We start from the raw sequence: 25,330 nt of genomic DNA on the forward strand, positions 1-25,330 counted from the left end.
TAAAAACAAACAGCAACAACAATGTACTTTAGTTTCCTCACATGGTAGGGCTCACAAAGAACCCCATTTTATGGTTGTTGTCTTACACAACAGAGCTGGCCTAGAAAACGGACACTGTGTGTGTGTGTATGTGTGTGTGTACATAATCCCTCACCAATGTTTATCATAACAATTTGAAGCAAGTGAATAATCAAAAGTGTCCTTTAGGTCCTCCTAAGCATACACCACCATCAAATCCTCCCTACCTTTGTAGTAGCTGACCACAGATCGATAGAGCCAATGTAACACAAGCAGGAAGCTGGTATAACCACCGCTGTCCCCATGACGTCCCAGGGCCTGCTTTGTCACACAAGGCTTTTTGCATGCATTATCCCATGTACTCTGACAATGAAGCTATGACTTATGCATTAAAGGTATGGCAGGATCACAAGAGAAAATGAATCTCAGAGAGGCTATGCAACTTATCCAAAGTCATACAGGTAGGATGTGGCAGGACAAGAGTCAAGGGCAACCTGTGTGTTACTAAAGTTAAGTTCTTCCCACTCAAACCACTGTCTTTTGCCCTAAAAGAAAACACAAAACTCAAGGCAGAGTCAACATCCACTTATCGATCATTCAGATGGATTAATTCATGTAATCCTCAACGGTTGGCATCACTCCAAATCTCTTCTCAGTATCTCATAAAATCAGGGTCAGAGCTAGATAAATGGCCTGGCCCTTCCTTATGTCCTTATGTTCTTTTTTTTTTTTTTTAAAGGTTTATTTTATATTTTAGAGGAAGAGAGAAAGTGCATGCTCAAACAAGAGAGAGTGGGGGGAGGAGCAGAGGAAGAGGGTCTTCAAGCAGACTCCCCACTAAGCACGGAGCCCGATGTGAGTTTCCATCTCAAGATCAATGAGATCATGAGCCAAATGGAAACCAAGAGTCAGATGTTCAACTGCCTAAGCCATCCAGGTGCACCCCTTATGTTCTTATCATGGGCCAATTGCAAAATGGTTCATCTTGTTTGGATTTTCACAAGTGAGATGCTGAGGCATTTGCCAGGGCCATCCCATTTATGCGAATTTGACACTGGCTATCACTTGGTGAAACCATTCACTACAGTGTTTCAGCAGTGAGAACAGAAAGGACTTGTATTTGTGAGTACTTGCACTGTCATGGGATGATTGATGCTGGCTGGCTGCCCTGCTTTTCTAAGAGCCTTTCAGTTGCCCCCTTGGTGTCCACAGCTCTGGAAAGTGCCTCAGATGGACTATTTGAGAACAAACCATTTGCTGCATGACCAGGAGATATAAAAGACCAGGAAGGCAGTGTGAGTCAACTGTGTAGGTGGAAGCTGCTCATCTCCATTGCTGCAGAGGGAGAGAAGTTACCTTGGTGACTTCCAACGTCTGGTTCCATTCCATCCCTTTTAAAAAAGCTGATAAATAGGAAGCTAATTCATTCACTGGCAGAGGACCCAGGTTTGATTGTTTTATTGACTATGTTCCACTCCAATTTGGAATAAATAAGCACTAGGAGACCATACTCAACCACAAACACGGAACTCCTCACCACCCCCAACAGACAACCATAGCTGAGTGGCTTGGAAATGGAGAACTTGATAAGCTTTTTAGACTCAAATATATTTTTAGACTTAAACACCTTTAAGAAATTACTAGCTTTTTCAATCAGACTTTTCAATAATTCTGATTACATTTGGAACGAGCTAACAAGTTAACTCAATCCTTTTCTGATAAAAAGATTGGTGAAATCAAATATTACCATAAGTCTCATCTTAAAACATGCATGTGGGATCCACATGATGTGGCCATGACTCCATTAATACCAGGGCAATTAGAGCAAAATTGGGTGATGCCGTTCAAACATGAACTCTCTCTCAACAATGATCGATGCAAGAAGCAAACTGGTCCCCACAATGCAGCACAAACATTTGCCAGCAGACACTGAGCCACTATTTTCTGACCATGATGAAAGAAACAAGGATGTGTGGGGCAGATGAGTGCAAGCAAACCCAGGTGTGTGTGGCTATAGAAAACCATCTACACTTTCCTAACTCTCAGAGACAGGGTTCACAATATTATTTTTTATGACTTTATATCTTCTATAAAATGAGCTAAATACACTCAAACCCAAAGGGTTATCCTTCTTTCAACACATTGCAACTACTCCAGAGATAGCAAATGTACTCCCCACCAACAGCCCTCCAGAATCCACCGGGCAGCCTGTCGCCTCCCACCCAAGGAGCCTGGCTGCCCTTCAGACTCCTCCTCAACACAGTGCTCCAGGCAGCCTCTCCCCAGGCATCAGAGTGGACAGGGACATGATGGGCTGTCCTGGATTTGGCCTGGCCCCATTCCAGAAGGAAAATGGTTTACACATCAGGTCACTAAACAATGCTAGTAGCATTGTTTGCCTGAGCCTGATATGGCTCAGGCTGGGAATGGAGAAAATCTCAACTGTTCAAATGAAACAAAAAAAAAAAAGGCTTTGTTGAATATCTTCAATATTGGAGACACTGGGCTTAGGGCATGGAATTCAGGGGCAAATCACACTGTGATGAATTTCCAGGGATCCGGGGTCTAATTTGTTGTGTTCAACATAACTTGCAATGAGTCGGGCTTGGAGTGTGGGAGATCATTTGTTATATAAAGGTACCCATTACGATGGGTTTCTAGCTGTCTAGAAATAAATTTTTTGCATGTGTGGGCAGCTGTGAAATAAATAAATGCATATAGATATATTTTGATTTATAGATAAAAGAATGATAGTAAATATATGTATCCTATATTACTTATTTATTATGTATCAGAATACTAGTTATGAACTATTAAAACAGCCTTTAGGAGACCATCCTATAAATTGAACTTTGAAAGTAAACGCTGCTGCAAAAGTGTCATCACTGTAGAACTGATGAAAATCTCTTAAAATCATAAAAGGAGAAACACAGAAATAGGTATTTCTCTTACCAGTGGTCTCAGTTCTGGATGCGTCAGGATATATCCATTATTTGTGATTGCAAAGGCATAACCGTGAATCCCTAACTGTAAGAAGAAGTGAGAAAGAAACCTTCATTAGCTGGCTCCCTGGTGAATTCACAAAGCATAAAGCAGCCCGACATTTAGTAATTTACAGCTTAAACTTGGCATTCATAACCCTTATCAGCACAATATTTCATTAAAATGAATGCAAGGCATTGATCCTTGACATTTGGTAGAAATGAAGACCTGTCACAGGATAAGCTCAGCAAATAGCACAATTTAAAATGTCACATCCCCATGTTGGCATCAAAGGGCCTTACTTTGATTTATTTAAAACAAAAACAATTCCTTTTTTCCTTTTAAATAAAGTAGCTGATGTTTCTAGTAAGACCCTCTCCTCTGTTGAAGCAAACAGTTTTATCAACCTGGGTGTCTTCCATCACCCCATGATGAGGAATGAAGAGGAGGCTTCCTCTGATTCACATCTAGACTTTCTTCAAGTACACACCCATAGGGGCCATCTCGAGCACGCACTAGGCAGTCATTTTCCATAATTCTTTAAGGATGAAAGTGTCCCCACCAGCCCAGACAGGAGCCTGCCAACTCCTTTTATATCCTTTCGTCTTTAAATTTGGAGGCTGCCAAGCTTTTCCATGCATGCTTCCATCGACACAAAGCCTGGGTCATTTTCTATGCAGAGCCTCACTTAATTTATGTTTTCTGACTAAATGGGACTATGGGAAATAGTTTGAGAGCAATGAAATGTTTTATTAGCTTTAAAAAGTATGTAATCAAATTTAACACTGCACTTATTTAAATAATAATCCCGGCTTTTTGACAATATTTCTATTACACAGTTGACTGCACCCATTGGCTACAATAAATTTACCTACAAATCATTCATGTATTAAAATGGCCCCTGGCATAAAACCCATACTGATCTCTCTCTCTCTCTCTGAAGAAAGAAAATGTAACCCACTTTTGCCAGAGTAGTGAAAGGGGAGAGGGGAAAAAATCCTCTATTTTTTTTTCCAACAAGTGATTTTATAGTTCTGAGCCCTCACTGTTCCTTTTCTTTCAAATTCTCTGCTGCTCACATTCTTGAATATGATACTATTAAATGATCCAGACAACAGAGTTTACAAACCAAGAATGACCCTGTCTGCTTGTTAGCTTAACGTCAAGGTGATGTGGAATTAACTTCAGAGAATTTAACACCAACAATTAAAAGTTTCCCTTGCATTACATAAAGCAAATATGCATGTGGTAGTCAAGGGCAACAGACATTTTTCTCTTGGAGTTACCTTGCACAGCCAATCTTAATAAGATTCTACAAGACTCTAATGATAAAGTATATTTCATTATGCTGTGAAAGATAAACCAGAGATTTCCTATCCTTTGAGATGTATATCGTCTCTTTCATCTTGTCTCTTGGAAAAATGTCAGGCACAGTCAACACTGCATTAATTACCATTATTATGTCCCAGTTTAATACAGACTCAAGGGGTCAAAAAGGACTCAGAGAGTTTGACTTTTTTCCATTAAGGGCAAAAGAGGTATTTGATTGGAAATGCAAACTCAAAATTCGGCCAAACAGATGATATTTTATGGTCAGCTAATATATTCAGTGCCTTCCAATGCACTGAATTGCAGTTTGCTTCTAGGAAGTAATCCTCAGAAGAAGGCATAGCTTTTCATCTATGCTGTCTTCATACTCTATGCTTCTTGTAGAGTACCACTCAAAATGATTAATATTTGTAAAGTTGATTATAAGGAATCAAGACATCTGTCAAGCAAGGCCTTTGATTATACCAGGCCTGCCTCCCCACCTGAATATAAGGCTTCATGATGGCCAAGGCTGTGATGGCCAGCCATGTGGTCAAACTGGTGGTTGGGATGGAGGGAAGAGGAACAGGGAAAGGAGAAAGAAGAAAAGGAGGAAGCAGAAAACCATGAAGGGAGCAGGCTTGAGTATAGATGACACCCAGCTGACCTGAACTCTGCTTCCTTCCCTGGAATGCAAAGGCTGAACTGACTTCCCATCCAGTGTCCTCCACTCATTGTCCGACTGCCATCCTTGCCTCCCCACTGCCCATCAGTGCCGCCTACTGGAATCTGCGTTTGCTCCGCCTGCCTCCCACCAAGATGCCACCAGAACAGAACTCCCTTCTTGACTGTGGCCAGTGGCCACCTGATTGCTGACTATACCCTACAGAAAGCTCTCTTGAATCTTCTGGGTTGTATTAGCTGACTGCCCTCCCTCCCGACACTCTATTCCTTCAGCTTCCAGGCCCCGTACATCCAGGTATCCTTCTCTTCACTGGATCTTCATCTTCTGCCCACTCTCAAGCACTCTCTTCCCCCAAGCTTGTATCCCCAGGGCCCCTTGTCTACTTAAGCTCTCTCCCCCAATATGCTTTGGCAAGTACCTGGATGTTGCTGATCCCCAGCTCTGTGCTCCAGCTGTAGCCTCAGCCCTCACTGGCAGGTCAAAGTGTCCAACTGTGTGTTGGGCATCTCTACCTGGATATCCCCCAGGTGCCTCAGACCCACCCAGCCCAACATGGTGGATGCTACCCTTTCTGCTCCTTTCTCTCTGTGGGAGCACCACCTACCCACCCAGAATCCTAAGTTAGAAACTGGAGCATCAGCCTTGGACTTCCTTATTTCATCCCCAGCTTCTTGATCCAAGCAATCACTAATTTATCTCGCAGAAATTGCTCAGGCTCATTACTGCTTCCCCACCCCCACCATCCAGGTAGATTTAATGTAATAGATTTCTACAATGGTCCTAACTGTTTTTCCTTTCTCAAATAAGAGCCCCAACAAAGCCATCCTCCAAATTTATAAAGGTCAAAACCAACTCTGACCCTGTAGCTCCCCTGGGTAAAACCCACTAAAGACCACTTTCATGTATAAGATAAAAACCATACGTCTATCCATCATGTCTCCTGAGGCCTGGTCCCTGCCTAAGTACCCATCTCCACCTCCTTGCACGCATTGCCTCTTAAGGTACATGGCAGTAACAACCCCACCCCCCTCCGCTACAGTCTTCTCTCCCACCCACACCTCTAACTCATTATGACAGCTGTCTAGAGCACCTCTCCTTCCCATCTTTTCCAGCTAATTCTCACTCATGCTATAAGCTCAGCATCAGGATCATGTCCTATAAAAAGTTTCTCCTGACTCTGCTCATTGCTCCCTCCTTTCCATACCGTGTTTCCATAAAACCCTGAGAATTTTTCCATTACTACCTTCACCCTAATGCATAAAAATGTGACACCTACTTTTCTGCCTCTTAGCCCTAGCTGGTTCTATCTCTCCTCTACCTTGTTTTCAATGAAACAGTGTCTCTTCCATCACAATGGGCTGTTTATGGGCATGGAGGATCTCACTCACCTCTGCCTTCTACAGCCCCTTGCATAACATCTGACCCATGGCAGGTGCTCCAGTAAGGTTTGTGAATATTTAAGACATTCATTGTTTTACCCAAATATCGTCTAGATCATCTTTAAAGTTTGAACTAAAGTAAATATGACAAATGAGCCAAAAAGGGAAAGGTGATGTGCCAAAGCAGGTCCACAGTCAGTCCTTGGCAAAGCTCTGCCTGAGAAAGTCATCCCGACACTCAGAAACTATCAGGGTAAAATCTTTTCCAATGTTTTGTTGCTTGTTTGATGGCATGTGGATATAACCTACTAGGGATGTGAGTAAGCCCCAAACACATTCTGCAGATGAACCTCTCAGAAACCAAAAACTTACAGTAAGACAATGTCCACCCTTGTTCTTGGCCACACACCGGTATCCCAATGAAATCTCTAATTTTTGGTTCATTTAAAGTAGAACTGGTCTTCCTGTCCATTCTACTGTGCAGTCCCATGGAGTAATAGGAACTAATCAAACACAAGGCCCTCCAGCACTTGAGGCTGCCAAAAGGGCCCTCATCCTGAAGCATGCTCTCCTGGAGGCCAGGAGCCTCGTGGTCCAACACCCCAGGGAAGGAGGTGCTTCCCTTCCAAGTGCAAGCCTTTGGGCTAATGAAGTGAACCCAATTATAAAATAGCTCATTATGTTAACAGAGGCTGTGGTGTCTGGAAGTTATTGCTGGGGTGTCTGGAATTCTTAATAAAAATTACAGGAAGTCTGATTGCTTGTGGGAAAATCTACGAAGCTGAGGGAAAATAAGGAATTCTATCTTCTGGGAAAACCCCAAGAGCCAAGAGCTGACTCATCTTTCCAAGGTGTTAATCAGGAGGAAAAGGTGTGATCCACACTCTGCTCCCTGGAGCTCTTCTGCTCTGGATGAGAGAAGCCTGTTCAGCCGTGACTGTCCCTGGCTGCTGTGCACCCCCTTTCCCAAGTCTTTTTGTGGGAACCAGAAGAGCGCTGACTCAGGTTCAGGTGTGTCAGACCTGTATCTACACTTCCCAGCCCGCTCCTTGGGAAAGCATGTAGCAGAAATGCATGTACTTCAGGCGCTGCTGCTTAGTTTTCTGTAGCCGAGCTTCCTCCATTCTATTGTTAGACTTTATTTCATTCATCTTTGATGAGCTGAGTTGTGTTGAGAAGATTATTTTAAGTGGCTTCAACTCAGAAAGGGGCCAAATGATACCCACTTCAGGGGAGCATAATAATGATTTAACGGGAATGGGGCCTTTTAAAGCCCCTTTACCATACCAAACACACAATAAAAAGCTCAGTGAATGTTTTATTGTCTTCTTTTATTTTAACTCATATTATTTTTAGTATTTTAACTATCATTTCACCTACGACTATTATTATTGCCATTTATTATTCCTAATGGCATTAGGGTAATAGTAGCTAAAATCCTGGCTTGCTAGTTGTGAGACTTGGCATGCTATTTAAGCTATTTAAGCTTCGGGTGCCTCAGTTTCCTTAGCTATAAGTGGGGGTGATGGCAGCATGCACCTCTTATTAAGGGAGATGATGCCATAAAGAGCTCAGCACATTGCCTGAGAGAGGAAACTGAGGACAAACAGATGCGTAAGGCCATCATTATCACTTCTGCATCAGGTTCCTACCATCTGGATTGCTGGGTATATATCAAGTAGTGGCCCTTTACTAGGGATCCTACGTCTTCTCATAGGAAATAAGAGGCTTAAGAAATGTTTGGAAACATTCTCTAAAGATGGGCTGCTTTTCTTAACACTGAGCCAGTAATTCTGGGCACCTGGGTTTGGGGATTTCAATAAAAGTAAGGTTCACTATCTTTAGAAGCCTCAAATCCCTCCCTCATTCCCATGGCTTTCCATCTCTGGGAGTGGGGGCTACAGAATTTCCAACACTTGATTATGTGGGTTTGGATCAACCAGCTGTCCTATCATGCCTCTGGAAACTTAACTCCCAACTGTAAAAGCCTTGGTGGTGGATGAAGCTGGATGTCAGAGGCCCAGGGTGGCAGGAGGACAAAGGGCCTTTGTCATCTCAGTTAGCCGAACCAGGAATATTCTTTTGCTAAGGAGGCCACCTTTTGTGAGTCTGGACACATTTTAGTTTAGAGTTCATTTCCTCTTGTTATAAAGGTGGCTTTCTAATTTTATCAGCTAAATTGCATGAGAATATGGAAACAGAGATGACTTGCTTATTCAAAGAAGTTTCAAGCAGGTGCTGAGGACCAGACAAAAAGTGTGTGGAAGAGTCAGACCCTCTGGGGACTCTGAGAAGACTGGGCCATTGTGTAGGGGTGGCCAGGGGCTTATGGATGGTGGCCAGGGTGCTGTTGTCCACGCTGAGAGAAGCCCCAGAAGGCATCGCCCCAGGCTGAACAATCCCCATGGTGCTAACTCCTCAGCTGTCCATCACCTTCCCATGCACTGTTTTACTTTCTTAAAACAAAAACAAAAATGAAACAAAACCAGAGTATAGAGCAAGATGATTTTAGGTGGCATGTGGACCTGGTATTGAACTTACTAACCAGGATCACTAGTGAGAGCCAGCTCTTTTTAAATCTCTTCCATCCTTCCAATTATATAAAAAAGAAAGTTTCCACTTAGTATATCTTTAACACTTGCCTTTCATATTACCTTGAAAAAAAGAGAGAACAGACCTCAAGTTCAGAACCTTAGATTATCAAGCAATCATTTAACACTATTTCTTTCTTTTCTTCTCTCTCTCTTTTTTTTTTTTTTACAATCCTTCTAAAGTGACTGATGACACTGACTTTTCTTTGAAAATGGTGATATGGTGTTTCCTATTAAAATGTAGTTATGTGAAGAAAGGTTTGAGTTGATTTACAAATGAACTATTAAGCGAATAATGGTACAGATGGTACAGAAGCATGGCAACAAATCATGAAGTGTTATGTGAATGGCTTAGATACTCTATTCCTTAAGCACATGGATCTAGGAGTTACACAGACCAGGCTCGAATCACACTCACCACTTCCTACTTATATGGCCCTGAGCTCTGTGAACAGAAGCCCCATGAACCCGAGTTTCCTTATGAGCAGAATGGATATGATAGCACCTCACTTATCAAAGGAGGAGCTGGTACCATGATGTGTGTAATGCACTCTGCACAGCGCAGAGGACTGGCAAATGTTATTTGCTAATATTATGCCACAAGACACCGTCTGGTACCACAAAATGGTGCTTTTGTAAACAGCCATTTTATGCATCCCTCACTTTGCCTCCAACCCGCTGAGGGACAACCTGATTATTTTGGCTGCCTCCATCTGCTCAGCTGACTTGCTCAGATAAGAGTTTGTTGGGATGCCTGCTGAATGGGCTGAGCCACTGGCTTGCTCTTATCCTGACCCTCTGTCCAAAGGTAAGCCTGTCCTTGTCAACTGCCTACTGCATATGACCTTGTATTATAAACCTTTCCTCGTGGCTTTCAAAATTCTTAGAACACCCTATTTTTAAATGGCAGAGGATCCCAGAGTGTCATTGGGTTCACACATTATTTTGTTGGGCATTCTACTTTAGCAAGGGTTCAGTGGATGTGAAGCCCACGGGTGCCTGAACCTGGCATGGGGAAGCTGTCAACAGCACTATGCTGGCAGCATCCCACAAAGAAGAGGGCCAGGAGGCCGTGGGTCATACTGGTTCCCTTGACCAATGTGGAACCATTGTTCCCAGTTAATAATAATGGTCAATGGTCAATTCTTCATGCAAGTTTATGAGCATGCAAGTTTATGAGTTATTGTTATCACCACTGGACAGAAGAACTAAAGATTTGAGAGGCTTGTCCACTCAGAGCTCCTTGGTGATGGAGCTGGGATCCCAGTGTATCTTCCTCCAGAGCACTAACCCCTATCTTCCTCCTCTGAAGCTCAGAAGAACGCCCCTCACAACGGTGGAGAATCAGGCTCAGCATGTCCGAGAAGGAGGTGGTAAGGAAGGGGGCTCTGTTAGCCAGTCAACAATCTCAGAATCCTGGCCCAAAGGAGCTTGCCTGCCTCCAGGTGAGGGTAAAGGGATCGCTTGTCAATCTATCAGCAGGCCAAAGAAGAGATGGGCAAGCCAGTGGGCTCGGTGCTGGGGAAAGAGTGTTTTTCAACCGGGTGTGTTTTCAACCCTTGTGCAATCAGGGGAAGCATGCCAGTCCAATGAATGCCTCTCAGAACGGGGAGCAGTGCTGCTCTCTGCCCCTCCCTGCCCTCCCACACTTACTTACACACACACACACACACACACACACACACACACACACACAGCTCTTGGGTAGTTCGCACAGCTCTGCTGGGGCTTGAGGTGACTTTCTTCTGTGGAGCTGCCACCAGGGACCAACTTAGAGTTTCCTATAGGGAGTTCAAGAACTCTCTGGGTCATCTTTTTAAAAGGTCATGTCACTCCCATGGCTAAGTTGTGTATCAGAAAAATACAATGATCACATCTCAATTTATGATTTCACACGTGATTGTTCAGGCCAGGGTTAGGGTGCTCATTAAGAAAAACAGCAAGTCCACTCACTAAAATACATGCTCAGAACCTAAGCAGGTAGCATAAGGACAAGGCAATGCTGCTTGATGGTGGTGGCAAGCAAAGGCTGAGTTAGGACCACACTGCTTTAAAGGACGTGGAGCGTGGAGCCTGGCTGCGGTGGAAAGCCAGCCCTGGTATATCCGTTGCTCTGATTTCACTAAAGTGCTGATTTAACCACAACAGTGTACCTTGAGAAGCCAGAGGATATAAGTCCAATCAATGTCATCCTTAGGACCCCACGATGGTTACTGTCACCAGTCACCTTCTTGGCAACTGGCCACCACTCTGTGATCAGCCCCAGTGGCAGTGCCATCCACCAGCTTTAGGTGGATGCTTGTGTTATGCCCACCTGCCCCAGATGGGGCACACCCCAGTCTGGAGACAGCTGGGAAGGCACCCGGAGCTGAGGAGGCCTGTTCTCATGGAGGTAGAGTTAGGTCTGGCCAAGGGTATTAATTAATTACTTAATTGATTAATTAAGTATTAATTTTCCAAGATAGAGGGAATACTCATGATAGAGTCAGAGACCATTTCTCTTTGGGTTTCATTGGGTTCCTGCTAAGAAATAACACATTTTAGAGGATCCTCAGGTTGGGATGAATTAGGACTGGTTTAGAAGACCATCAGAGATGTAGGACCTGCATAGACCCACATAAATATTTAGACTCCCAGAGATCCAGCATGTGTAGACCTACTCAGATCTGCTCAAACCGTTACTGTTCTTATGAAAAAAAAAAAAAAAAAAAAGCACCTACCAGAAAGAGAATAGAGGCACCTCTTTTCTCCATATTTTCATTTACTACTATGGCAGACTGTGAAGGTATCTTGGACGCTTAGTCCTGGATTATTAATTAGGTGACACATTACCTTGTATTTGGGAATGGTCTTCAGAAGCTCTTTCACTGGGACATCTGTGCCAACCACACCCAGAAGAATGCCTTTCGATCTCTGTTGAAAAACAAACAGTAAGCAACAACAACAACAGTGAGTTACTTTGGTGGAAGGAATAGAACTGAGGGAGAAGCCAACACACCACAGATCTCCATCTGGTGCCTTCTCAAAGTTTCTAGAGATTGAAGATTAACCCAGATTTCTATGAGGCCCCTCTTCTATCCCCCCCACCCCTAAATATTGCTAGACAAAAATGGTAGCTTCTCAGGTACTACAGTAGCTCTCAACACACATCCATACAAAGATGCCCTAGTAGCCATCTCTTCTCCCTCCTGAAAATTCAAAATTAATGGGAACAAGCACAAAAGTTTCAGCCGCTAAGGACTGTAACCATTAATCAGTTTATTTTATGGAAGCTTTCCTTCTATAGGAAAGACGTAGCATAACTGCTCTCTCAATTTATACTGCTGTTTGGTGCCCAGGGGAAAGACATAATAAGCCTTGCATTTGTAGCAGCATGTTGGAACCAAGGACCAAGATGAAGGAATAGGCCTCCAGGGAGGGTCCCAGTTCCCAAAGTCAGGGTGATGGAGTGAAACTGTCAGAGTCAGAAAGGCCTCCCAGAAGAAGACACAAATTGCTACTGTCCATTGTTTCCCTCCAGTTCAAGCCCACCTGAAACCTCAGAAGGTGACCTTTTTAGAAGTAGGGTATAATCACTTCAAGGAGAAATCATCCTGGATTTAGGATAGGCCCTGTATCCAACAACTGGCATCCTTATAAGAGGACAGACAGACTCATGAGAGGAGAAAGCCATGTGGAGATGGAAGCAGAGATACCACAAATGAGGAGCAGCCGGGCACTGGAAGCATCTTTCCCTAGAGCCTTCTCAGGAGGTACAGCCCTTCCAATGCCATGATTTTGGGCTTCTAGACTGGAATTTTGAGAATAAATCTTTCTTGTTTTAAGCCACTCCATTTGTGGCCCTCTGTTACCACAGCTCAAGGAAACTAACACAAGGTTGGTCATTATAAATCAGGGAGGGGTCATCCCACCACACTCAAGGATTGTCTCTGGGTCTTTCCTTTCTCTGGTAATTTCACACTTAACTTTGGGAAAAGTGCTGCATACTGTCACATGACACTTGCTGGGATTCCTCTCTTCTATTCTCAATGTCATGATTCTAACAACAGAATTCTAACAACATGGAAAACTGATAGATCCCTTATCTTTAACATAAATAATGTCACCAGAGCTTGAGTCAGAGAATGTCTGAAATGGCAATCCTCCTAATATCACACCAGAGCATGGCTGCTGTACTCACGGTTTCGTTCTGCTTACTAAACACAGGCATGGCGACCGTGGTCATCAGGACGAGGCTCTGATCATCGGCCAGCTGGATGGGGAAAGAAGTCAGTTACCCGGGAATGATTTGAAAACCACACATGGCCAGTGGTCACGGCCCTCAACCATCTCATCCTTTCCTGATCAGGGCCATTGGGAACAGACCAGTGCTCACTCAACCTAGTCGCCTAGAAGAGAGTGCAATGTCTCTCTACTCTGACTTGCAGATAAAGATCCCAGTCCATGGCTGGGGAAACAAAGTCAGCCCCCACCGGTCGGTCCAGCCAATCTGTTACTGCATTCAGCCGTTTGGGTTCAAAGAAAGCCTGCATTGGATCTTAGTGATTCACTTCATTTTATGACCACAGATTGATTTTATCCTTTCACTTTGCAGACATTTATGTGCGATATGGATGCTGCTCCTTAATCTGAAAATTGAGGATCAGAAAACATGAGCATAAGGGGTTTTATGAGTTGTCCCTGCTGGAAACAATGAAATCTGAAATCATTTATTCTCCCCGAGGTAGCTGAGTCAAGGCCTTTTGGTACCTCTACATATTTCTATGGCCAGTCCCAGACAGAAAACAAAAAAACAAAATACAACAAATAACTTTATCATCTGATCCCTAAAAATCACCTCTAAGCAGCTAAACATTTCTCCTGGAATAACGACCTTTGAAGTATGGCAAACAATGCGCTTCTGCAACCATCTGAATTGCATACAAATGCACTGAGCACCACCACCATCACATCTGGTTTTCATGAAGTGTTGGGAGACAGACAGGAACTCTACCCAGCCCTGGTAACAAGTGGGGAAACAGAGTTCTGGACCACAGTAGGCTTTGGTCAAAGACAATATTGGTTTTAGTTTTCAGCTTTGAATCTTTATTAACTGTATTTATTAAGCCTCCATATCCTCAAATGAAATAATGGCAATTATTCCCCAGCATTGTTGCCTTGAAGAAAAAATGTGAAACTTCCAGCGTGGTACCTGGCATAAGGATGCACTCAAAGGATGCTGGTTTCTCTTCCATGCCTGCAAGGTCATATGGCCAGTAAGTGGCAGAGTCCAAACTGAGCTAAGGCATGTGACACTTCTGACAGGGACCAAAGTTACCATGTCAAGTGTGGTAGGAGAGAGATCCTTTCTGGTTTCATAGCCCATTTTAGCCTCAAATGAAGCAATCTGTGAGTGAGAATCCACTATCTTCAGCGTATAGTGTTTTCTGATGTGTGAGTACTTCTCTATAGCTTTAGTTTCATAGAAAATTCACGTACTGTTCCCTCAATCTTCTTGGGAATAGGCATTTGAAAGAGAAGATTCTAAACCCTAAGGGCCCACATGGACTAAGGTCTCCATGGACGGGCAGGCCTTTGGTGAAAAGGTTATTAAACTTAGTCCATCTCCCACCTATCTTGTTCTTCCAATAGATTCTTCGAACTATAGAGCCTCACTACTTGTAATGTGGTTCACAGAACAGCAGCACAACTGCGTTAGAAATGAATAAGCCCAAGCCCCACTCTGAATCTGAACATTTTAATAATTAGTATGCATATTAGAATTCAAGGATCATTATGATAGGGCAATCCCTTCTACCATCAATACTCACTAGCTTAAGAGAAGCTTATGGGAGTAGGGAAGAGCTCCTAACAGAGACAGGCAGGGCCATGTGCTAGGTTTATGTCTCTGTCAGGGTGGACCTGTATCCCTCCATGACAAACAAGATGAGGCAAGAATCTTACCTTCACTCAAGGACTGGAAATTTGTGGTGTGATGATTAATTTTTTGTGCCAGCTTGGCCAGGCCATTGTGCCTCATGTTTTGATCAAACACTAGTCTAAATGTTGCTGTGAATATATCTTTCTAGTTGTGATTAACATTTAAAAATGCAAACTTTGATAAAGCAGATTATCCTCCATAATATAGGTATGTCTCCTCCAATTGGTTCAAGGCTTTATGAGAAAAAACGGGTCCCAGAAGGAAAAAGGAATTCTGCTTCCCCTCTGCCTTCTGATGCAAGTCTGCAACATCTCCTCCTGCTAGAATTTCCAGCCTGCCAAGCTACCCTACAGATTTCAGATGTGTCAGCTCCCACAACTATGGGAAGCAATTCCTTATAATAAATCTCTCCGCACCCCCCCACTCCAGATATAGGATATATATCCTGCAGGTAGAAATAAGGTATCTATCTCCTATGGTTCTATCACTCTGGAGAGCCCTGACTGATATACATGCAATCATGTCCTCTATTATTTGAGGCAGCCTAATTTGGGTGAGAGAATAAGAAAACAAACTTATTACCACATCATAATATTAGTAACTAAATAATATTAACCATGAGATGATAATGACAGTTTGTGAAAACATGGTTCCAACATCTTGCTAAAAATACTTAAAGTATCCTATGGCCACCACTGAGTGTATGGAAGGTCATTTTCAAAGGCAGAACCAACCCATAGTAAACATCTCTCTTAGAATCAGAGATCTCCCCATATTCCACTTCCTTGATTAATCTTCAGTGCTATACAGAAAACTGATTTGAGCTGATCCATAACCTTGGACAACTTCCACTTTGCAACTCAAATCAAAATTTCAAGCGATGCCAGCATGTATCATGGATGAAACCAAAACATACCACTGACAGTAATGAGAAATGAAGCTTTTTCCTGCAACCAGTAAGAATCAGTTATAAGTCACTGGTAATTGTTCTGGCACAGATACAAGATCATGGGAAACTAACTTCCAAATATTAAGCCAGAATAATGTATCAACTTCAATCAAACTTCAATCAGAGGCTAATTCCAAAAGTAATTACAGCCCGTCATTACCTTACCAAAAAAAAAAAAAAAAAAGTCCCCATAATGTTGCATGTGTACTGAAACCACTCAATTCTTTAACCAGCCTCTGGTAAACAAAGGAAATGCAGTGAGCTCGGTCTAGCCACTATGCTGGGAGCACATATACTGTCTCCTGGGGCAGTTCTGGCCCAGATTTGGACTGGCTTGGCCAGAACCATAACCTGTAGCCTTCTTGATGTGCACAGCTCACCAGTATGGCCATAAGGGCTGGTGGGGCCTGGAAATACTACATGCATGACATTAAGATCTTCCTCTACACCTATCAGCTTCTACACCATCTCTCCCAGTCTCCAGAGATCTGAGTTCTGCGAATCTTGAAGGTTTCATGGAGAAGAAACATCAATTTGAAAGTTAATTTGCACTGTGAGCACTTTATGATCAAAAGGCATTCTGTACTCTTGCTATAGGAAATAACAGCAGGTGGCAAAGCCACTTCGTCCAGACCACCAAGCAGGAGTTATGTAGCCAACCGCAGCCAGACACCCTTTGTCCCCACCCACCAGGGGGTCCCTGCTTTTCTGTGGCCCCCTAACCTGTAGTGGCTGTGGAGGCAAGAGCTGCTTATGATTCATACCCGTGGCTTCCAAGAAAAACGCAGACACAGAGTCAACGTTCATTTTCCAAAGGGTAGGAATGGGAGGGGGAGGTCACCATGGTCCATCTGGGAAAAATCCTATTAACTCAAGTCCAAGTGGGAATCCTAAAATGAACTGCCACTCAATTGCCTTTGCCCAGGCTTTGAACAGGCCTCCGAGATGCTTGGTTGTGGCGCTCTGTTGTATAATAAGTGTATATTATTCCATATCCTTCATTTCCTATGCTACATAATGGGGACCATTCTGGTATCAAAGGAAATGATGAATAATAATACCGAACATCTGGTTTATAAAACACAAACTTGCTCAACAGATTGACTGCTTCCTGTCAGCTTCCCAAGTTAATCATGCATGTGGGCTTGTATGAATATGCATTTGGATTCATGTGTGAGGTACATGCAGTGGTGCCAGGGCTTCTACTCCTAATGCTTGATTAGTTTCCCACCAGTGGCACGAGCTGGCCATGTGGACAGCTCTCCGGTGTGGCCCTAGATGGGATAACCATCAGACTTGTGCTAGATCGGTGTGGGCTGTGGGTCTATTCATTATTATACATCGACTCCCTTGGTAAACACTCCTTCAGCATCAGCTTATGCGCCAAGTTCCTTGCCAAGTGCTGGAAGATACCTAGGCATGAGACACAGGTCTTGCCCACCAGGAACTTCAAGTCCCCCAGAGGAGACAGAAAAGCAATGGGACAGAGGGAGAAAAACTGGCTGTGGTGAGCACAGTGGCTCTAGTTACGTGAGCAGAGGAACTATCTTCTTCAGGACTAGCCTGGATGAAAATAAAAATGTCCAACAGTTACTGATATATCTATTAAGGTTTTCGTGACAGATTCAGAATGCTTCCTGAAAACCAGTTTAACAACAGCCAGGACAAGTTCCCTGCTACAGAGCAATTTCATCCATTTGCTTTAAACTTAAGAATATGCATCAATGGAACAATGAAGGAGGAGACACTTTTAAAAACTGTCTAGTACTTCCTCCCCAATCTTTTTTTTTTTTTTTTTGGAAATATTACCCCCTTTCTTTAGAGAAATCTTCTTCATCCCTTTCCTCCACAAGGTTCTTTTGGCAACTAAACCTCTCCCATCCTATATGTTACTGGGCATCAGACCCAGGCTGAGCCAACTGGGGCACTACACACACACATACCACATACACCCCTGCCCAGGCCACCTGAGCAGTTTTCTTTTTCCCCATCTGGAGCTAATAGGAAAAACTCTCTACTCCCCTTTGTGGATGACTATAAGAATATAAGCCTGACAACCAAATCCTTTCCCCATAGAAAAGGGACTGAGAAAATAAAGTCAAGCCAGAGACAGGAAGAAAAGTGTGTGTGTGTGTGTGTGTGTGTGTGTGTGTGTGTGATGGAGGAGGAGGAGCAGAGGGGGAGAGAAAGTGAGGAAGGGGACAGAGGGATGGAACCAGTCCCTGGATGCGTTCATTCCTAAGCTTTATTCCACCCATGCTGTTTTCCACTACTGGGTTCCCTGAGGCAATGTTTTCTTTTTCTTTTTGCCCAAATAAGCATGGATTAGATTTGTAACTCTTATAATTGAAGAATCCTAACTTGCAGAAGTGTCAGTCTTGACCATAAATGATCTAGGTAGCTTTAGATACCCATTGAGGTGGCCCCAAGTACCTTGTACAACTCACAAATTTTGGTACACTATTGCTGTAGCAAGAAAGGTCAAAGGGAAGATGGCCCCAACAACCTTAAGATGAGTGGTTGTGTGTCCTTTCCACATCGGAAGAAATTTAGATAACCCTAAAGTACTCAAACACTGAATGGCAATGGGCAGTATTCTGGAGGAAATGAGGACTCTTTATTATGGCATAAAAACTATTGTCATTAGGAATTTGTGTAAAACTTTCCTAACGAATATACATTTGCCTACTTTGAGAAAAGAGCCTGCTCTTTTCCCAGAATGCCAGAGTCTGCTCTGACAGAGATGCAAAAAACTGCTGGGAAAGAGGATAGGAATGGAGGCAGGTTGCAGGCACCGTTGGGGCCCTGGCAGGGGCCTGGCAGGGACCAGTTGTGACTACAGGGTTGCGTGGGGAAGCCTCCTACCTTTGAAAGACACCTATTATGTTGCCTCCCTCACACCTCCCTCACAGGAAGCTTGCCAGGACCAGTGGCGGGACCCTGAGTTCCCGGTAGCTGGAGGCCTCTTGGGCTGAGTGTTAGAGAAAGGAGGTAAGCTGGAGCCAGGTGCTTAGAAGGCCTTTGAACGAGTTAAGGGCAGCACGGCTGACAGCCCATTTGAGGGCCAACAGGTGGTTTTCAGCAGTGCCTCCTGCCATCACTGCTCAGCCCTGGAGGCTTGGGCTCAAACAGGAGTTTGTGCAGAAATGGGGAACTTAGCTCAGGAAGAGAATGGCTCTAAGCCAAGAACAAAGGCCAACTCACCAACTCTACATATTGCCCTTCTTACGTTTATATGTTTTTCTTTTCTTATTAAAGTCGATCAACATATTGACTATGTTAATAGAGTACATCACATAATGTATACCACAGTAAATACATATTTTATACATGTGTACATAATTTATGAGTACACAGCTGGGTTTTTGCTGTGTCTTCCTTCCAACACCTGGCATGAACGCCTACCTGCACTCCGTGAAAAGACACTGCCACCATCTAGTGGCAGTTAGGATGAATTGCAGGCACAAGGTCCTGGGAGATGAGACTTTTCCAGAGGATAGCCTTACTGATAAAAATGTACTTAAAAGGCAGGCAATATCATTTAGTTCCTCACCCAGTGTGAGCAAAGCTAGGCTGTATAAACTCACCGTTCTGTTAATATCCTGTAACCTTGACAGGGAAAAAAAAATAGTACCAAGAGGTGAAAAAACACACCGTGTACATCTTTAAATAGAAGATGACACATTTTGAAAGTAGATTGATCCTTTGAGGTGTGCAGGATCTAAGAATGTGACAAGGGGAGGTCTTCTCTTTCCTCTCTCCGTGAGCTTAAGTTTATCAATGACCTGGGAATCCCTAAGGGCCATTCTTTTGGTAGCATATGATGAGGGCAGTGGGAACAAGATGGGAACAGATGGCAGCCACGTCCTTCAGTTTTCAAACTCTGTGGCAAGGGGAGGGTTGACAGTAGGAAGTCACCAGTATAGCTCTCTGTGCAAATTGGTGAGAACACCAGGCAGGGCAGTGGGGAATCACAAATCAGGGAAAAGGGGTGTGAGCAGAATATGTGGCTATGTAGAGACACTACACAGGAACGAATCCCTGGACCTTCCTTCCTATTCCCAGACCAAAAAGTCCTCTACATCTACCCTTTCAATTCCTGTCTCTGGCCGCTCTCCCCATTCTTCCACCCCTCCCCTCACCCTAACATCCCTTATCTTCAATATTAAAAGGAAATCAGGTGGAAAAATCTAGTAAGGGCCACACTCAATGATGGGTCTTAACTTTCCGTCCTGGAGACATCTCCTGCTGGAGATGCAGACACTTTCCAGAGGAAGAACAAATGAAACCCACTGAAATGTGGAAACTAAATCCTATTGGTGCATCTTATGCCTGAAAAGTAACAGTGTATAGTATCAGCATTACCTGCTTGGCTGATGTTAACACCATCAGATTCTGTGAATTTTACTCTCATTTAGATTTCCACAGCTATTAGTAATAATCATGAAATGTACTGGCTGTTTCAATTGTGGTCAGTTTTAAATGAAAGGCTTTACACATACATGTGTGTTTAAAAATACACTTGCTCAATAACCTAAAAAGCCATTTTGAAATGAGAAGAGAAAGAAAGAATAGCTTGTTCTAGTAATAAATCCAAAAGATTTCTAAATCACCTTTGGTAGTGTATCTGGGTGTGTATCTTTGATCTTTTTTTAAAAAAAATCTCTTTTCTATATGGTTGAAAATTTTAAGAAAAAGAACACTGACATGAACTTTCAACTACAGAATGCATTTTATAAATAAAATCACCCAATAGCATATATCTGCAATGAATATTAATGCCTTAAAATAAATAATAGGGCAGCCTGGGTGGCTCAGTGGTTTAGCACCACCTTCAGCTCAGGGCATGATCCTGGAGACCCAGAATCGAGTCCCACGTTGGGATACCTGAGTTGAGCCTGCTTCTCCTTCTGCCTGTGCCTCTGCCTCTCTCTCTCTGTGTCTCTCATGAATAAATAAATAAAATCTTTAAAAAAATAAATAATATTAATAATCCTACTCAAATCTTTTTGCATAAAGATCAAACTAGTCCTTCAAACAAACTATGGTAATACTTTGACATGAAAATGCTATGAGAATAAAGTTTTATATTCTGAGTTAAACATATTATGCTTATCAATATTTTAGATGTTCTTTATGGTAAGAGGTTTAGTAAAAGCAGGTATTACTATTTTTAATTGAAAAGCTGGTTCTTTCAATGTAAGCAATATGAATTGTTTGCCTTTTATGATACTGCTCAGATGAACTGCTACCCATTTAAAATCTAGACAATTTATGAACACCAGCCATTGTTTAGATTCTCATTTTGCTCTGGCATCTTTCAACAATTGTGAAGATGCTTGAATCCTAAATAATATAAGGATAAACAAAGTAGCAGTGGAAAATAAGAAAAAATAAGAATAAGTAAATCTTCCAAGTAACATTTCCCCTCACTTTGCATCTGATTGTCTTGGTAAAGTGCTCAGTTCTTGAGAATGCTCCGTAAGTGACAATTTCCTGTCAGCCAAGAAATTTCTGCTTCTTACTGAATCATTATTACTTGCATCTGAGATCTGAAGGCCCTGAATTCTTCTGAGATTTACTGTATTTTAAGTTGTCTAAATACAAAAGTAAACAGATTTCCCTCTTTGAACTTTGTATCTTGTATGAACTCAATTGTTGAGTTTGTTTGTCCTCTCTTTCTCTTTTTAACAACCTGAAGACAACTTTGTGAGTGATAGTGCTGGATAATGTTGGAACATCTGTATGAGATTCTCAAAATAACTTTCTTCTAATAAAGTTGTTATTATTCGGGAAAATTTTTTTATGTTGCTTCCTCTTTTCCCGGCATTTCTGAAAGACGTCATTAAACAGGGAATATGTTTTATGAGTAATCATCTAGACAGATGGAAGATGCGGTCTTTGGCCAGGGACATATACATCAGTGAACCCATGGGCAAGACAATATTACAGATCAACCTATCTGAAAGCTGTTTGAGGAAACTGCTTTGTTTGTTTATTAGGGTACAACATGCTTATTTCAAGAATGTCCCAAAATAATGACAATACAAATTACCACAGGGCATTGGATTTTGGCTAATATTCACGATGAGCTATGACACATAACTGACCCCCCCATCATAGCTGAGCATTTATATTGTCACAAACGTGGTTTAGACACCTCCCAAATAAATGCCTAAAAATACAGTCAACTGTTGGAGCTTTGGGGCCCTGGGATAAAACCTTCCCCTTGTTTAAAGACCCCCTGAAACGTTGCTTCCTCCATAAAACCTTCCCTAACGAAGTGGAAATGGGAACCAGATGTTCTCAAACTTCACTACAAAGATAATCATATTTACTCTACAACCTAAGATACCATCTAGGACCAAATTTGTGCAAACTGTTAATACAGCAGTCACTGAACACTGTAGCTGGAAGAAAAACTGAAAATTCTGTAGGGCTTGTAAACTCCAAGGGCAGAAGCTGGGAATGGTTCCTCTTTTTATCCATAGTATTTAGCATAGATCTGGTATATAGGAAGCGCTGAGCAAATGATCCCTGAAATAATTGATGCCAATCTTCCCTTTTATTTATTTGATAATCAAGGTCCAAGAAGGAAAAAGGAGTCACAGAGAATTGGTACCAGAATTTGGACAATCTTGTCCTTTTATATTCCAGCGCCTCCACTTGCTCATGGCTCCTTCATTTAGTATCTGTGTATATTGTGCCTACGCTAGAGTGCTGAGACTCTAATAGGTTCTGAGAAGCTGGTGCTTAGATGCTGCTGCCACCGATAGGGACAGAATGTTCATATAATAGCTAAGTTTAACACTATGACTTCTTTGGGAAGCAGCACAGACAAGAGAATCAACTATGGAAGCATCTGGAATTAAATCCCAGACCAGGTTACCCAAACTTATTGAGTCATTTTTTTTTCCTCATTGAGTCATTTTTATTTATACATCCTTCTATTCATCTATCTGGCTTCCAGCCATCTATCCATATCTATTTACAAGCATAGCTTGCAATTATTAGATGTGATTTTAAATGTTTTCATATTTACATAGTCTTAGCTTTAACTGTGACACAGACCTTGCAAAATGCCCAGGCTCATATTGTAGGTGAAGAAATAAAAGCACAAAGTACCTTGTACCAGTTCACAGGGAGCAGCAGGGTGGGGATTTAGACCTTGGCCCATTTGATGCTAGAGGCCTTGTCCCCATCACTGTGCCCTCAGCCTCTTTTCTGTAAAGGACAAAGACAAATGTCATGCTTTGCCTTAAGGAGCCTGGAATGCAATGAAAGAGGCAACCACACTAATCATCGCTAAAGTAGGAATGCCCTCCATAGTTCTTGGGAGGGTTAAGTAGAATTATAGATGTAAAGCACCCAATACAGTGCCTGGCACATCCAACAAGTACAAACGCTCTCATAAGAACTACTCTAGGTGAGGGGGAGGAGTTCATTAGCTGCTCTGGAATTCCCCCACTGCTCTACTAAGTTAGAACACTCCATCCATCTCTCCATTTGAATTGTATAAACAAAATAGAAAAATACTTCTCCTTTATCCCATGATAGATCATCATGGCTTTAATAGTTAAACAAAATGTATTAAAAATCAGTTGGCAGGGAAGGAGGGAGGGTAGCAGTCATCGTAATCATGAATATGGAAGGAGATTAGGAAGAAAGCACACTGGGAAGGGAATTGTCAAGAGGAAGTGGCCAGGGAAGAAGGGGCAGATGCTTCAGAAGCACCCAGCCTCCAAATTAGTTACTGCATCCTAGGCCTGGGCAAACATGGATGGGTCCAATCCAAGCACACAAGGGCTCATGACTCAGCAAGTGGTTCAATTTTGTGAGTCACTTCTGGAAAAAGAAAATCCATACCATGGCATTAGTCCTTCAGCTGACATTTTTCTACCTCATGAAACTAGGTTGGGTTTTCCAAAATCCTTCCAGTTAATTTGAAGGGATAAACATCTAACTTTCTGTTTTTGAACTTGTTAGTTGTACTGCTGTGCAGGATTGCACAACTGCTCTGGTTTAACCCCAGAGGTTCATTTCAGTCGAATCCTTTGGCGTGAGTTGTCTGAAAGCCCGCACAAAGCCATCCCAGAAGTTCTCATGGAACTAGGCTACATTTGGGCTTGTAATGAATATACACCATTTAATCAGGGATCTGACCAGCCAATATCATGACTGGAAAAAGGATTAGGCAGCTGAGCTATGACCAGACCAACAAATATCTGACTCAGTTTAGAAGAAAAGCTTTAAAGGCAGTTGCTTCATTAAAATTAAAATCTCATTTTAATAGGCAGAGACAATAAGGTAGATAAATTCTGTCAGCAAAAATTAGAATAGTTTATAAAAACATTATGCCAAGAATAAAGAAAGGCAAGGCTATGCCTATAGTGTGTGTGTGTGTGTGTGTGTGTGTGTGTGTGTGTGTGTGTGTTTTCTCCTGAGTATTTCATGGCATTTTCATACACACCTGCCACACTGGAAATCTCTACCTATGAGGACCCATAAAGTCAGATTAATACCATTGACAATGATTTGGTATTGATTTCATACAGACTTGGCTTAGATTTACATTTTGACATAGATTTAGTTTCCAGATGAGTCATGGAATTGTACTGATTTTCATTAGCCCTGTGTTGGAATGGTGTTCTTTACTGTGAATTCTCTCCCACTTCCTTTCTCCTATAGAACTCATAGAAACATAGTAATGCAATCACAAATAAATGGTTTTCTCATTGAAGCCTACAGTTTATAGGTTCCCTAATTCTTTCCTTCATTGAGGTGTTCCATGCAGTTGTCCTCTAAATGATACTCTAGGGTCTTGACCAATAAAGGGCAGACTCATATACTGCTTTCAGGCAACACATCTTAGTGTGCCAAGTGATGAACACAGTTGTCCTAAATCTACCAATAAATACAGTGGAACCCTCAAAATGGAAGTTCTGTGAGCTCATGATCGCCCTTGGGTCAATAAGTGAGCTCTGGAGAAGGATATTTAGAAGCAAGGAAATCAGAACATCAGGTGTCTTATGATGTTCTCTTCAAGAAAGTCCCTAGGCTTGACACAGTCACACTGACATTAATGCTGTCATAGCCAAATTCACCAGCTTTGTGAAATAGCTCTTCTCAATCCTTTGCTTTCCTTTCTGTGTAGAAGGAAAAAGGATGTATATATTTCTTTGAGGAGGTAAGAACAATTGTAATGAAAACATTTTTTTTAATTCCACTGTTTTTACTCAATGTTTCTCTGACTTTCAAAAGACAAGGCAGTTTCATTTTAGTAATGTTACAAGTAAGGTTTGTATTATTTTAATACCTCAAGACAGTCATATTTTATAGTTGTGTTTGATTTAAACAACTAGTAGAAAGCATTCACATATCTTAAATACATGAGAATTTTTAAAAGAAGACTTCGAATCCCTAAGTCACTGAACATTAGGTCTGGGACTAGAAAGCTTGGAGATACTAGGGATTTTTAAATCAATTCTTGGTTTTTGG

At 42.3% G+C, this 25,330-nt stretch overlaps 1 protein-coding gene across 11 annotated transcripts in view; it reads right to left on the bottom strand.

Annotated features, from left to right (window-relative positions):
• Positions 1 to 25,330, bottom strand: part of CACNA2D3 (calcium voltage-gated channel auxiliary subunit alpha2delta 3) — a 945,794-nt gene that overhangs the window by 202,221 nt on the left and 718,243 nt on the right. For all 11 annotated transcript variants that reach the window (XR_007404330.1, XM_049098270.1, XM_049098267.1 and 8 more), the window contains 3 exons: positions 13,144 to 13,215; positions 11,796 to 11,876; positions 2,971 to 3,045 (listed from right to left, as the gene is read on the bottom strand). Coding sequence is in view for 10 of the 11 variants with exons in the window: in XM_049098270.1 (XP_048954227.1) it covers positions 2,971 to 3,045; positions 11,796 to 11,876; positions 13,144 to 13,215 (228 nt within the window). In the remaining variant the exon portion in view is untranslated. The remainder of the gene's footprint in view (positions 1 to 2,970; positions 3,046 to 11,795; positions 11,877 to 13,143; positions 13,216 to 25,330) is intronic.

The sequence above is a fragment of the Canis lupus genome, chromosome 20 (assembly GCF_003254725.2).
Source record: "Canis lupus dingo isolate Sandy chromosome 20, ASM325472v2, whole genome shotgun sequence".
NCBI classification, from domain to species: domain Eukaryota; kingdom Metazoa; phylum Chordata; class Mammalia; order Carnivora; family Canidae; genus Canis; species Canis lupus.